This window comes from Pseudoliparis swirei, chromosome 23 (genome assembly GCF_029220125.1).
Source record: "Pseudoliparis swirei isolate HS2019 ecotype Mariana Trench chromosome 23, NWPU_hadal_v1, whole genome shotgun sequence".
Classification (NCBI taxonomy): Eukaryota; Metazoa; Chordata; class Actinopteri; order Perciformes; family Liparidae; genus Pseudoliparis; species Pseudoliparis swirei.
The window spans coordinates 14,166,802-14,179,136 of NC_079410.1; the positions used below are offsets into that span (position 1 = coordinate 14,166,802).

Genomic DNA, 12,335 nt, shown 5'->3' on the forward strand with positions numbered 1-12,335 from the left:
CCTCCAAATCCCAAAATGTTGTAATTCAGTATAGTGCCGTCAAATCCTTCCAGTCACAATACCTACATTTGTTTATATTTATAATGCCTAATATAATGAAAATCCAATGCCATTTTGTACAGATGTGAGTATCGACTGATTGTTGTAATAGTGCTCTCAAATGCATCCAATATCTACTACAAGCTTATAACATTTTTGAATACATAGTGGACGTCTATACAAGGGGAACTGATTTGGAAGCAAATACTTGCTGGATATTTGGGGATTTGAGGAAATTGCATGGCTCAACTTTAAGTATTTGATTTCTTTTTCTACCTTTTATTTTGAAATCCACTTCCTGAGAGGGTATTTATTCTATTGTGGATAACTTGATGGTGGTCTGACACTGACAGAGCGCAGACCCTCATCAGTAAACTCTGCATGACTCTCATCACAAGTCTCTGAGCTCAAAATAGCAGCAGCCTCTCTCTCTCCGTGCTGCCATCACACTTCTATATAGATTATAGAGTACGATATCAATCCATAGTCACGATAAGCTTTGTGTGCGTGTGCGTGCGTGTTTGCGCGCGTGTGTGTGTGTATGTGTATGTGTGGTGTCTTGTCCTCTTTGAATCTTTCAGAAAATAAAAATGTCTGTACATCAAAGCAGCCTCTTTCTCTGTTCTTTACACTGACTCTATGTGATTCATTCAGACGCGCTTTCACCTGAACTTCCGTCGTATTTCTTTTAAAGACTTCAATCATCTCCCTGAACCCGGCGAGGAGCCATTTAGTTGGCACAAGCCGAGTATTTAGAGACACAGCAGACGTCCAGGCCAGAGTTTAAATTGTACACCTAGTTAAAGGTCATACACACACACACGCACACACACACACACACACACATATATACACACTGCACATTGTTAGATTTGTTTGACAATAGCTGCCACACAAGAGGACTTCCTCTTTCGTCTCCACTGGCAACACTAACACACCACCTTAATTGAACCAATAAATAGCCTTAATATGGACTCAGTGGATATCTGAGATGTACAGAGTCTATATGTGATCTATGTTTGGACTCATTCAAACAGAGGTCACATTCCTGATCCTCTTAGCTGGTACTTTGATGACTCAAGGTCGGTGACCTATACGTCGGAGAAGGCCTCGCTCCACTCGGTCCAGTGAAAAGCAGTCGCTCTGATACAGCGGTTCAGTCCGTAGAGGGTGTTTGGAGATCAGAGGGGGCTCCATGGACCCGGCAGACAGGCGGAGGTGGTTGCTCTGTGTTCTGTCTCAATGGCCTTCATAAATTGAAGTCTAAAATTAACTAAGAAGCACTCGTGCCTTCCCATGACCCCTTAGTGTGAGAGCAAAGCAAGACAGGAATGTGCACTACACAGGGCAGTGAAAGACAAAGAGAGTTGGCTGCAACGCCGCAAAATAAGTGTGACTTATTATTATTTCCAGAAGAACTGAACGTGTGGAGGTTACATATAAAGCACTTCACCAAGGACATTGTTTTCTGTCCCATTTGTTTTGTTTTTTAGTTTATCAATAGCAAGATATCTTAAACTTGACAGTGTTCAGGGCTGTATTATTATAGTAACATTTTTTTTTTTAAACCCAGTTAAAATTGAGATGATATCTTAGGATAGCTTGTTTTATCAAACCAACATGCAGACCAAAACCCAAATATATTTAGTTGACTTTCACATAAGATTAAAACAAGCATCATGTCCCAAAGAACTGACAACCTTGAACCAAGTGATGTGTAATATTTTGGCTTGAAAAAATATTTAAATAATAAATTTGTTATCAAAAGACCTGCAGATTAAATTTGTATCAAACATTCAATTTACTTATAATTTCAGCTGCAGTGAATACGGCATATTAACGGCTCAAATCACCAGACTTGGCGGTGGTGTGTGCTCTCCAGTATGCTTAAGGTATTTGAGATGTGTTAAAATCCTCATTAGGGGTATTTGTGTCATACCTGCTCACCTCCTGAAGTCCATGCTTGGGTAATTTAAAAGAGATTCTAACAAGTCTTGGTGACCGTGTGATGTTATGTTTTCTACAGCTGACATGGCAGCTGTTGTCACCTCGCAGCCACTGTGGAAAGATAATGAGCTTCAAGGTGTCCATCTTCGCCTCCTTCCCAGCAGCTCTGGGTGGGAATGTGTTTCAGAGCCAGACTACCAGAGAGTTTTTTATCTGCCTGGAATGCCTTGAGCTCAAGGTTGGCTTGTGTGCAGACCTGAGACCCATCATTCCTCCGATAAGAGCTGGGCAGAGCAGATACAGTGCACGTCTAAGCCACTTTCAAATGTCAATATTAGTTGGAGCAAAGTGCGTCGATCAGACGCGAGATGTGCAACAATTCTTAAAAAGGATTTGATTATAATCATTCTTCCAGCGACAGTGAAGTGATGACACATGAGTTCAGGTGTTTGGCGACCCAGCGCGGGTGTTTATCTGCATCTCAGACGTCTCTATTTTCGGCTACAATTATCTTTGTGCCAGGATATACAGCAAAACTCATAACGAGCCGGGATATTAGTAACCCGCCTGCTCAGCTGTAGGACCTGTAGGGCGAGCAGCAACAATCAGTCAGGATGATGGATGTCATCCCTCTCGCGGCCTCGAGTCAACTGTCGCATATAAAACCTTCATTTCACTGAGATAAAAGCTGATGTTCCATCAAAACATGAACTCTTTTTGAAAATCCTTAATACAAAATCAAACATCTGTTTGTATCCTATCAAACTTTTGCGGCAGGAGATTGCTAAAAATGTCAGTATTTAATCAGAAATACAAGGTACACGACTACGAAGTAACATGAACAAATGATGAAAACTTGTTCGAAACAAAAAAAAGAGGCATGAACTCTAATCACCAGGTTTTATTGTTGTTAAATTAACATCTTAGCGTGGAGCAAACTAACATTATATCCCCACCTGCAGGAAAAAAAGCAGAATTCATCTGTGTCTTTGCTACAAGACTCAGGAGTCAGAAGTAGGCTACCATCTTAGATCGACATTAAAAGCAACAACAACAACAACAACAACACGGTGGATACAAAAGAGGGCTGCATGTTAATGGGAGAAACAGGAGATGGGGTTGAGTGACAGGAGTGGAAGTCGTGGAGGGGAGCAGGTGGGAGGCTCACGGGAACACACATTCACAGCGTGTCCTTGGCGCTGACTGCAGCATCACTCTCATTAGTGGCAGGGCCTGTCGGCGCGGCTTCAGTCAGCGGGACTCCCGACAAGGCAGGAGGCCTGATTAGAGTGTTTGAGCTGTGATGTCCCTCCATCCAGCCGTCATGCAAGCCTCCTTTTCACTATATGTTCACTCTATTAAGAAAATAAAGGTTTCTGCTCCTGTGTGATTTGTCGGTTATCTCCACAGAACTTTCCACTTTCTCTCTCTCTGCCATCAGTGAAACACCACAGGAAGTGGCCGATGAATTGGGAGGAGGGATATTGGTTGAGAAAGTGGAGGCTCGAGGGCAACGACAGCTTCCAAACATCCCCCTCCACACCTCCAACCTGAGTGCGTCCCTATCGCCCTTTGCTGGTTAAGTGGGCTCGCCCCGACGTGTCCCGGGGTCTTATCATGGGGTTGTGTTCAAGAGAGAAGACACCGCCAGCTGGGCGTGGGGTGACGAGAGGATGAGCAGAAGAGCAGAAGTGAAGCGATGGAGGAAAGTTGTCCCCGTTTATTTTGGCTCATTTTGTTGTACGCATGTGACATCACTGTAAATGTTGCCATGGTCACTGCTCTCCGAGTGGAATGCATTCAAATATAGCATCTGCCGTCGGTGCAGTCACATGGAAATAAACACGGCTAAACTGGGCTGGTGACTGCACAACCGGATTCAAACGGAACCCCCCGGTGTCAGGAAAAGGAACATGTTCGTGAAGTCGACAGATCACTGACCGTCCAGAACGTCGCACAGAACACGTGTTGTTGTATCACCTGGCTTTGCAGTTTCACCCTTTGAAAGCAGCAGCAGCAGATTGTTGGGCCGCTCTATGAGGTTTAGGGTTGTAACATGAGAAAAAGTGACACCAACACGTACTAAATTTAATTTGGATGATTCCCACCCAGCTGCAATCTGAGCACACGTCTAATCAGCCAGAGGTGAGTCACGAAGGAACCTCTGCAGGTTATACGAGCAACAACACACGAGCAGAGGGGGCTGCTGCTAACACAAAGAAATGTAACGCAAAATCGCAAGGTAAAAAAAAAGAAAAAACAGAGTCCAAATGGAGTTCTGCCAAAAGCTGCTCTGACATACACACAACTCTCATTTCCTGCATTAATCCAATTCTGGTGTTTTCAAAAACCCAACAGAAACGAATCTGTTGCACTTCCCTTGGCACATTTCACATCCACACAACCACAAGGCAACCGCCACAATACATTTGAGCTCAACACAATCCCTACTTGCTGAGACCTCTGCTCTGGCAGCTACTCTGAAACATTGCTCACAATCTGGTTCTGTCATCATTAAAATCCTACAGGTTACCAGTGAGTCCCAGTAGTTTTTACTGGAGCAGGCGACACATCATTTAAGATGAGTGACCTGCCTTCTACTCACAACTGAACAAAAGCTGAACATAGATGTGTTTGGCAATAAATCTAATGAAGAAGTTTTTAATAATGGTTATGTCTACGTCGAGGACAGTAAACGTGATGATGGAAGGAGAGAACACGTGAAATAAGGTGATGATTGATGGGGCAGCTTTTTTGTAAAGAAGGAAAAAAAGAACTTTAATAATCCTCAGATCATGAGGAAGACTTCACTTTATGGAAGATCGTTGTGTTCCGTCGTTGATTCCTTAATGATCTGGAAAGAAAAGACAACCAGACGGTAAAAATAGAAAAATAACAGATCCCAAGTGAGTTTTAACTGCAAAAGACATCAGCTGTGTTGAATGTGTGTGAAAACCTGCAGAAGGGTTCAACATTGCCCTCCAGAGGGAACGAGTGAGAGGTGCAAAGTGCCGATCGGCCCGATTCAGTGAGCTGAACTGTGTGGTTGTTAAGAGCACATACCTCCCCATCTCTGGTCTCCACAGTTCGGACCAGGATGCGCTTCTTCACGTGCGGCTCCCGGGTTTTAGTGTCCAGGTTAGTATCTAACAGATAAAAGGGAAAGAAATACAAGTTTCTTATCCTCTGTTCACTGATGTCTTAGTCAGCCTGCAGCTCCTGTTACACACAGTTAATGAAGTGTATTTACAGGTTGAGGACACACAAGTATCTTGTGATGTAAGAATCCCCCATGTCCCAACATGTGACATATGAAGGGGGAACGAATGTGAGATGCTACGGGCGATATTTCTACAACTTCGGGAGCCAGAAAGTCATGTTTACCTTCGCATTGAAAATGCGGAAGGTTATGTTTTGATCGCCGTGTATTTATTTATTTATTTGTATGCGTGTTCCTTGCATAACCAAAAAAGTTTTAAACCGAATCGCATGAAATGTGGTGGGATGATTGGTTATTATCCGGGGGCCGTTTGATTAGATTTTGGGATCGATCGGGTCAAAGGTCAAGGTCATGAAAAGGTCACAATCTTCTTGAATCGCATGAAATGTGGTGGGATGATTGGTTATTATCCGGGGACCATTTGATTAGATTTTGGGATCAACCGGGTCAAAGGTCAAGGTCAAGGTCATGGAAAGGTCAACATCTTCTTTCTACCATAGCACGGTCAATTTGATCCAATTGGCAACTAATGCCAAAATGTTCATAATTCAATGCCCAATCTTGTGAAATGCGACGGTATGCGCTCTACCGAGTGCCCATTCTAGTTTTGTTTTGTTTTGCAGGTAATTGATGCCTTTACTAGAGACCCAAGAGGGCTGAGGCGACAGGAAAAGACGGGGAACAACATGATGCAACGATCCTTATTCATATTCAAAGTGGCGATAGAATCATCACAAAGGATTTTGGTGTTCCCCATAATAATTCTTGTCACATCAAAATGAATAAAAGGATGAGAATATGGAGGAGTCACATTTCCTACTGACCTCTAAACTGCAGGTTGGAAAAGCTGTGAGCTGGAATGATGATCCTGGATGAAGAAGAAGGAAGAACATTCCCCATCATCACTTGTTGACATGTGTTGATTGCGCCGCGGGGCTCTGGCTCACCTGCTCTCCTCCCCCTCCAGCAGCTTCCTGTAGGTGGCGATCTCGATGTCCAGGGCCAGCTTGATGTTGAGGAGGTTCTGGTACTCCTGCAGGTGTCTCGCCATCTCACCCTTCAGAGAGTGGATGTCCTCCTCCAGGCGGCTCACCGTATCCTGGTAACCAGCCGTCTCCATGGCGAAGCGGTCCTCCATCTCCCGGAGCTGGCGTTCCAGAGACTCGTTCTCAAAGAGCAGAGACAAGAGTAATGAACCCCAACATAATGGAGCAGCCTGGAGCTTTATTTTAGTGTTCGACACTGATTATTTTTAAAAGGGCAATTCTGCTGCCAACACGAATACTGTGGACCCAATGTGCCACTGCCCTGATACTGTCTGACTTGACTGTTATAATAGTATCATTTAAATACATAGAATCCCCTAATTTGACTGAATATGTGATTGATGCTGCATCATTTCCCCAGAGATGGATTAACCCGGTACGATCACGCTGTGTTTTCTGTGCTTCGGTGGACTTACTGCCCCTCTGAGAGACTCGAGGTCGCAGGTCACGGCTTGAAGCTGACGCCGGTACTCATTGGCCTCCTGTTTGGCCAGGCGCAGGGCTTCTGAGTTTCGATGGGCCGCATCTGTCAGGTCAGCAAACTGTGCACAAAGGCAAACAGTCCAAACGTCTGTAAACACCTCAACAGAGACTTCACTCCACTTCTCATGTTGACACACTTCAGGAGAGGCACGTCTTTGAGTGTTCTGACCTTGGATCGGTACCAGTCCTCCGTCTCCTGCATGTTTGAGGAGGCCATGGTTTCATATTGGACCCTGATGTCCCTCAGAGCAGAAGTCAGGTCTGGTTTGGATACATCCAGCTCAACGTGCACCTGTTGGGCCATGTTCTGCTCATGTAACTCACGCAGCTCCTGAGACGGGGAAAGGGAGAGGAAGAAGTGAAGGAAAGTTCCAATGTGGTTTGATGGTACATGTAGTGGTAGTTAAAGTTGATTGAGCATGTTTTTCTTCTTTGTAAATTGTATTCTTACCTCCTCATGAGTCTTCTTCAGGAAGTTGATCTCTTCCTGCAGGGCATCGATCTTCCTCTCTAACTGGACCCGGTTGACAGCCGCCTCATCCACGTCCTACGCGAGGAATGAAGCATACAGAGGAACGAGGGTGAGACAGTCAGACCGGCTGCATTTAGAAATGTTTGGGTCGTGATCTGACTTACCTGTCTGTAGGCAGTCAGATTGTTCTCTGCATCCTTTCGGAGGCCGATCTCATCTTGCAAACTGAGAAGGTCACAAAAAGAGGAAAAACTTGAAGAAAAGTGTCTCACGGGTGATCGTGGCCAATGTTGATTCAAAATTGCTAAATAAAAACTGTATATTAACTTAATAATTGATATTCTTAATTAACAGAAACACCCATTATGTATCATCACATGCATATTGATATATTTATTTGGGATATTTTCAAATCACAGAAATCCATCAAATAATCAAAACCATTTTTATTTTTGATCTCCTGCCTGTCGGTATTTGTTTGTCTGACTGCACCTGTGATGGCACAACATCAGTCAAATAGGAATAAGCAGACAGTTTTCTGCAATTCAAATGAGGCATTCCTGCATAATAAGTGAAACGATGGATACTGAGAACCCGTTTCAAGCATTTTGATCAGATTGTCCCTGCTGGCTTTAGTGCTGCTCCTCGTGCTTCGGGACGCGACGGGGGCTCAGCTGAAAGGGCAGCTTCCGCACCGTTACACATTCACTCCAATCTAACAGCCAGAGGCCTTTCCCACGGGATGGAGTCCACACACACACACACACACACACAAAGGGTGCATGTGTGCACGCACAATCTCACACGCAGACAAACACACAACACTGCAATCCATCTGAGGCTTGGAAACATAAATGCTCAGACTCCGGGTAACATCTGTGTAGCGTCATCCAGAATTTGCTGAATGATTTTTTAATTTTTTAAAGCGACCTTCGACCTTCTCAGCCACGGCCATCGCGGTTCATTCTGCAGCTGCAAAGTAATCAGAGGGCGGAGAGGAGGCGACTTTTTCCACCCGCAAATCCCTTATTTTCCTTCATAAATTAATGTGTAGATATGCCGCATGTGCTCCTTAAATTAGAATAAACTGGATTTGGTGTTTTGGAGTAATGGGACCAGAGAACATCTGCCTGGCTGCCTGCTTCCTTTGTGGAGGGCAGCCATTGTGTCGACCTCATTCCTCCACACTCACTCCAAGGCGACGAGGGTTCAGCCAGGATCAGGTTTGTAAAGAGGGATCCAGGAGTGAAGCTGGGCCAGAGCTCAGGGCTCTGCATTCCAATGAAGCAGAGAACAACACAATCTGCATGTAAATGCAATTGTAATTTTTAAAAAGGAAGGAAAATGTTTTATTAGATTTGCAATAAACCTGTATTATTTTGTTCTGAGAGATCTCAGATTTAAGGAAACTGAATGTTTGTACTGTCCAGGAGTTTAATGAAGATCCCAAAGCAACTAGTGCACAGAATCCACGCTGTGGTCTACAATTACTGTCGTGACAAATAGAAGTGCCACTTTGAACCAAAAAGATGCATAGAAGAGGGATTTTATTTTTTTAAATATCTTGCACAGTTAATAGGAAATTAAACAGAAATACAGTGAGTACAACCCCAGATAGATAGATACTTTATTAATCCCCAAGGGGAAATTTGTCGTCACAGTAGCAGCACCAATAAACTAAACACACAAGAATAAAAAATAAAATAGATAGACAAAGCAGTCAGGAGTCATTCCTTCCTGTTCCGTGGCCTTTTTACTAGTCTAATCTAAATGTTAAACCGAAGTGCCTTAGTCAAGGTATCTATGTTTTTTTTCTCATCTACAAACTTTCAATACACCTTTTAAGTGCCACATTTAACATACATGTATTGTCATCAGAAGCTACAGTTGAAAATGCAAAATAAGTGCAAGAGTCACAGTATGCCTGTGACGAGAGCAATCCTTTAAGAAAAACAAGACATACCAAGGGGGTGCTGCATCACCACCATGGCCCTCCACCCACACGTTTCCTCCTACCTCTGCTTGAGCGTGGCCACATCTGCGGCCAGGTTGTCCGTCTCTATCTCCTGGCGAGCTTTGCCCGAAGTGAGAGCGTCCACCTGCCTGCGCAGCTCCCTCAGCTCCTCCTGGTAGATGTCCCCCAGGCGGCTGGGCTCCTTGCCCTTCATCTGGCTCAGCTCGGCCAACAGCACCTGGTTCTGCTGCTCCAGGACGCGCACCTTCTCGATGAAGCTGGCGAAGCGGTCATTCAGGCCCATCATCTCGATCTTCTCGTTGGTGCGCGTCTCCTTGTACTGGGCCTTCATCAGGGAGTCAGCGGAGAAGTCCAGCCGGTCCACGGGGCTCCCCAGCAGCAGGGAGGCGTGGCCGGAGCCCAATGAGATCCGGGACATGGGGCTGGAGTAGGTGAGGTTGCGAGGGGGGCCGTGCCAGGAGAGGCGGTTGGAAGAGAGGCTCCCAATTCGGACTCCCGTGCCGCCCGAGCCCTGAGGCCCAAAACGCTTCCTGTACGAGGACTGGACTCTCTGACTCTCCATTATGGGCAATGACGCTCACTCAGGGCACACTCAGGGTTTTTATAGGCAGGCGAAGCCCCCAAGTCCAAAGCAGGGAGGCCTTGGGGTGCGGAAGAGAGAAAGGAGGGTGGCAGGCGGTGAATGGGACAGAGAGGGCGAGCGAAAGGGTGGTTTACATGACACTCAAAGAACTGTGTGCCAGGGATTGTCTGTGCCCGTCCACTCAACTACAAATGTCTCTTGGCTTTCTTCCTCTCTCTCTCCTCTTTTCTCCCCAGGCCTGTGACTCACTCACTCTCTCTCTATCTATCTCTTACGTTCTGCCCGTTCTCTCTTTCTATCTGTTCCAGCTTGATGAAAAGGTATTTGTGGTCACCAATTTAACCTGACCACACGTGCTCTCACACAAACAGAACATTTAGTTGGGCCAAAGGGACGGCGCTGTGGGGAAGAGGTCTTCACGCTCCAAGCAACAACAGAATCGCAGTCGACGCGGATAAATTAGTCTAATGGAAGGGAAATATGGAATTTAGTGATCTGACAAATTATATAAACAATAATAGGGAGGGAGGCAGAACCCCAGAGGGTCTAACAGAGGCTGAGTTACGAGACCATTTTCCCCCATCTCCTTGACAACCGCAGGGCCGACTACCTTAGGGCACTTCAGCTGATCTATTTCCTACAAATTTACGAGCTTACTCACCACAAACATAGTCTAACAACCTTTAAAAGTTGCAAGAGGTTGTCAGACAAGTGACAATGTATATGGAAACATAAATAAACTAGAACGGGCACTCGGTAGAGCGCATACCTTCGCATATCACAAGATTGGGCATTGAATTATGAACATGTTGGCATTAGTTGCATGCCAATTGGATACAATTGGATACAAAGTTGCATGCCAATTGGTAAAAAGAAGATTTTGACATTTTCATGACCTTGACCTTTGACCCGATCGATCCCAAAATCTAATCAAATGGTCCCCGGATAATAACCAATCATCCCACCAAATTTCATGCGATTCGGTTTAAAACTTTTTGAGTTATGCGAGTAACACGCATACAAATAAATAAATAAATACACGGCGATCAAAACATAACCTTCCGCATTTTCAATGCGAAGGTAATAACACTGACAGTTCAAGCATAAACATTTAGTGTAACATAACTATTTATTTCTTTTGATCAAATGAATTAAAACTATTCATTTCCCTTTTAGTTTTTCACTTATCACCACAAGCTGTGTTGCCAGGTCCGCGGTTTTCCCGCGGAATTGGGCTACTTTTGAAGTGTTGCCGTGGGTTGAATTTTTTGTCCGCTGGTTCGGGTAGACCTATTTTGCATGCAAATTACATGAATATCTTAAAATAAAAATCCATATTTTAAATGAAATAATTTATTTATACCGAAATCCTACCAAACTGTCTCCAGATCAGCACGTACACACATGGACATGGACTTTAAAAGCAGTGTATATGGTTTGGCACGGGCATATTTTGAGTTCTGATATTGGGCTGGTTTTATTGGCCATTGGGCTGGTTTTGGGCTGGTTTTGTCACACAGACCTGGCAACCCTGACTACAAGAGACAGAAATGAGAAAAACAATGGCGTCCTGGTTGTGGGAAACAGCAGGAAAAACAAATCTGTACATCGACGCATGACGAAATCTTCCAGAATCAATTGAACGTTTAGTTGTTGTTAGTTGTTAGTGGTATAACAAATTAACTGTGGCGTTGCTCCAGGTTGTAAAACCACAACAGCAGTGTGACATAAAGGACTTCCTTGTTACTGGGCCATAAAACCACAGAGTGGAAACCAGTGGTAGCCTACTGGGACAGTGAATAAAGCACTGTATCACTCGGCTATCTGGCCTGCGAGTTCTGTTGCTGTGAATGAAGAACGACAACAACACGGTGGCTTGAATTCCAATTGGTCTCCGTTAACAGAGGAGCAATGAGATGGCTCACTGTAAGTCTGGCGGAGACGAGTGGATCTAAAAGCCTCCATTGCTCACGGTGGATGCCGGTAAGTTGACACTAATAGTTTCAGCTGGCTGAATGTTTCAGACAATCACTACCGTTGCCTCAGATCTGGTCACTGAGGTAATATGCCCCGCAGATTAAACATCCACCGGGGGGGGGGGCAGTGGTGCCGAGTCACCGAGGTCCAAGTCAAACAGCTGATTCATGTGGCCCGACATGAGGAGGCCGTTTCATCAGCAGGACTTAGAAGGGAGAAACGGAGCGGGCAGAATGCTAATGCTGCTGGACCCATTCGGACCGCGGGCTCAGGAACATGGCTGCCAGCTGGGTTTGACCGCGGAACACTCGACACCTGCTTTGTGCTCGCTCTTTTTACACCCAGAAACGCCAGTGTCAACCTCTCCCCCGATGGCCACATACCAAAATGAATTCTGACTAACGAGCTGGGAATACAGCTGTCTGAGCCCCGCCTCCATCGCTGCATCTGGGCCCTCGTTCCCAGGACAGGAGGAGGCCTCAACCCATAAGAGTAACGTCGATGTACTGAAACATGGGATATGTTTCTTACCATGACTTCCTGTTCTCAATAAAGCAATATTAATTTCAGCCATCAGAGAGTATGTGATCATC

At 45.1% G+C, this 12,335-nt stretch overlaps 1 protein-coding gene across 1 annotated transcript; it reads right to left on the reverse strand.

The window, feature by feature from the left end:
- Positions 1 to 2,872: 2,872 nt before the first annotated feature.
- gfap (glial fibrillary acidic protein) lies at positions 2,873 to 9,744 on the reverse strand. The gene is made up of 9 exons (XM_056406891.1): positions 9,224 to 9,744; positions 7,372 to 7,432; positions 7,187 to 7,282; positions 6,905 to 7,066; positions 6,669 to 6,794; positions 6,154 to 6,374; positions 6,031 to 6,074; positions 5,050 to 5,132; positions 2,873 to 4,840 (listed from the first exon to the last, which is right to left on the reverse strand). The coding sequence occupies exons 1-9, from the start codon at positions 9,742 to 9,744 to the stop codon at positions 4,799 to 4,801; spliced, it is 1,356 nt and encodes a 451-aa protein (XP_056262866.1). The 3' UTR covers positions 2,873 to 4,798.
- Positions 9,745 to 12,335: the final 2,591 nt, after the last annotated feature.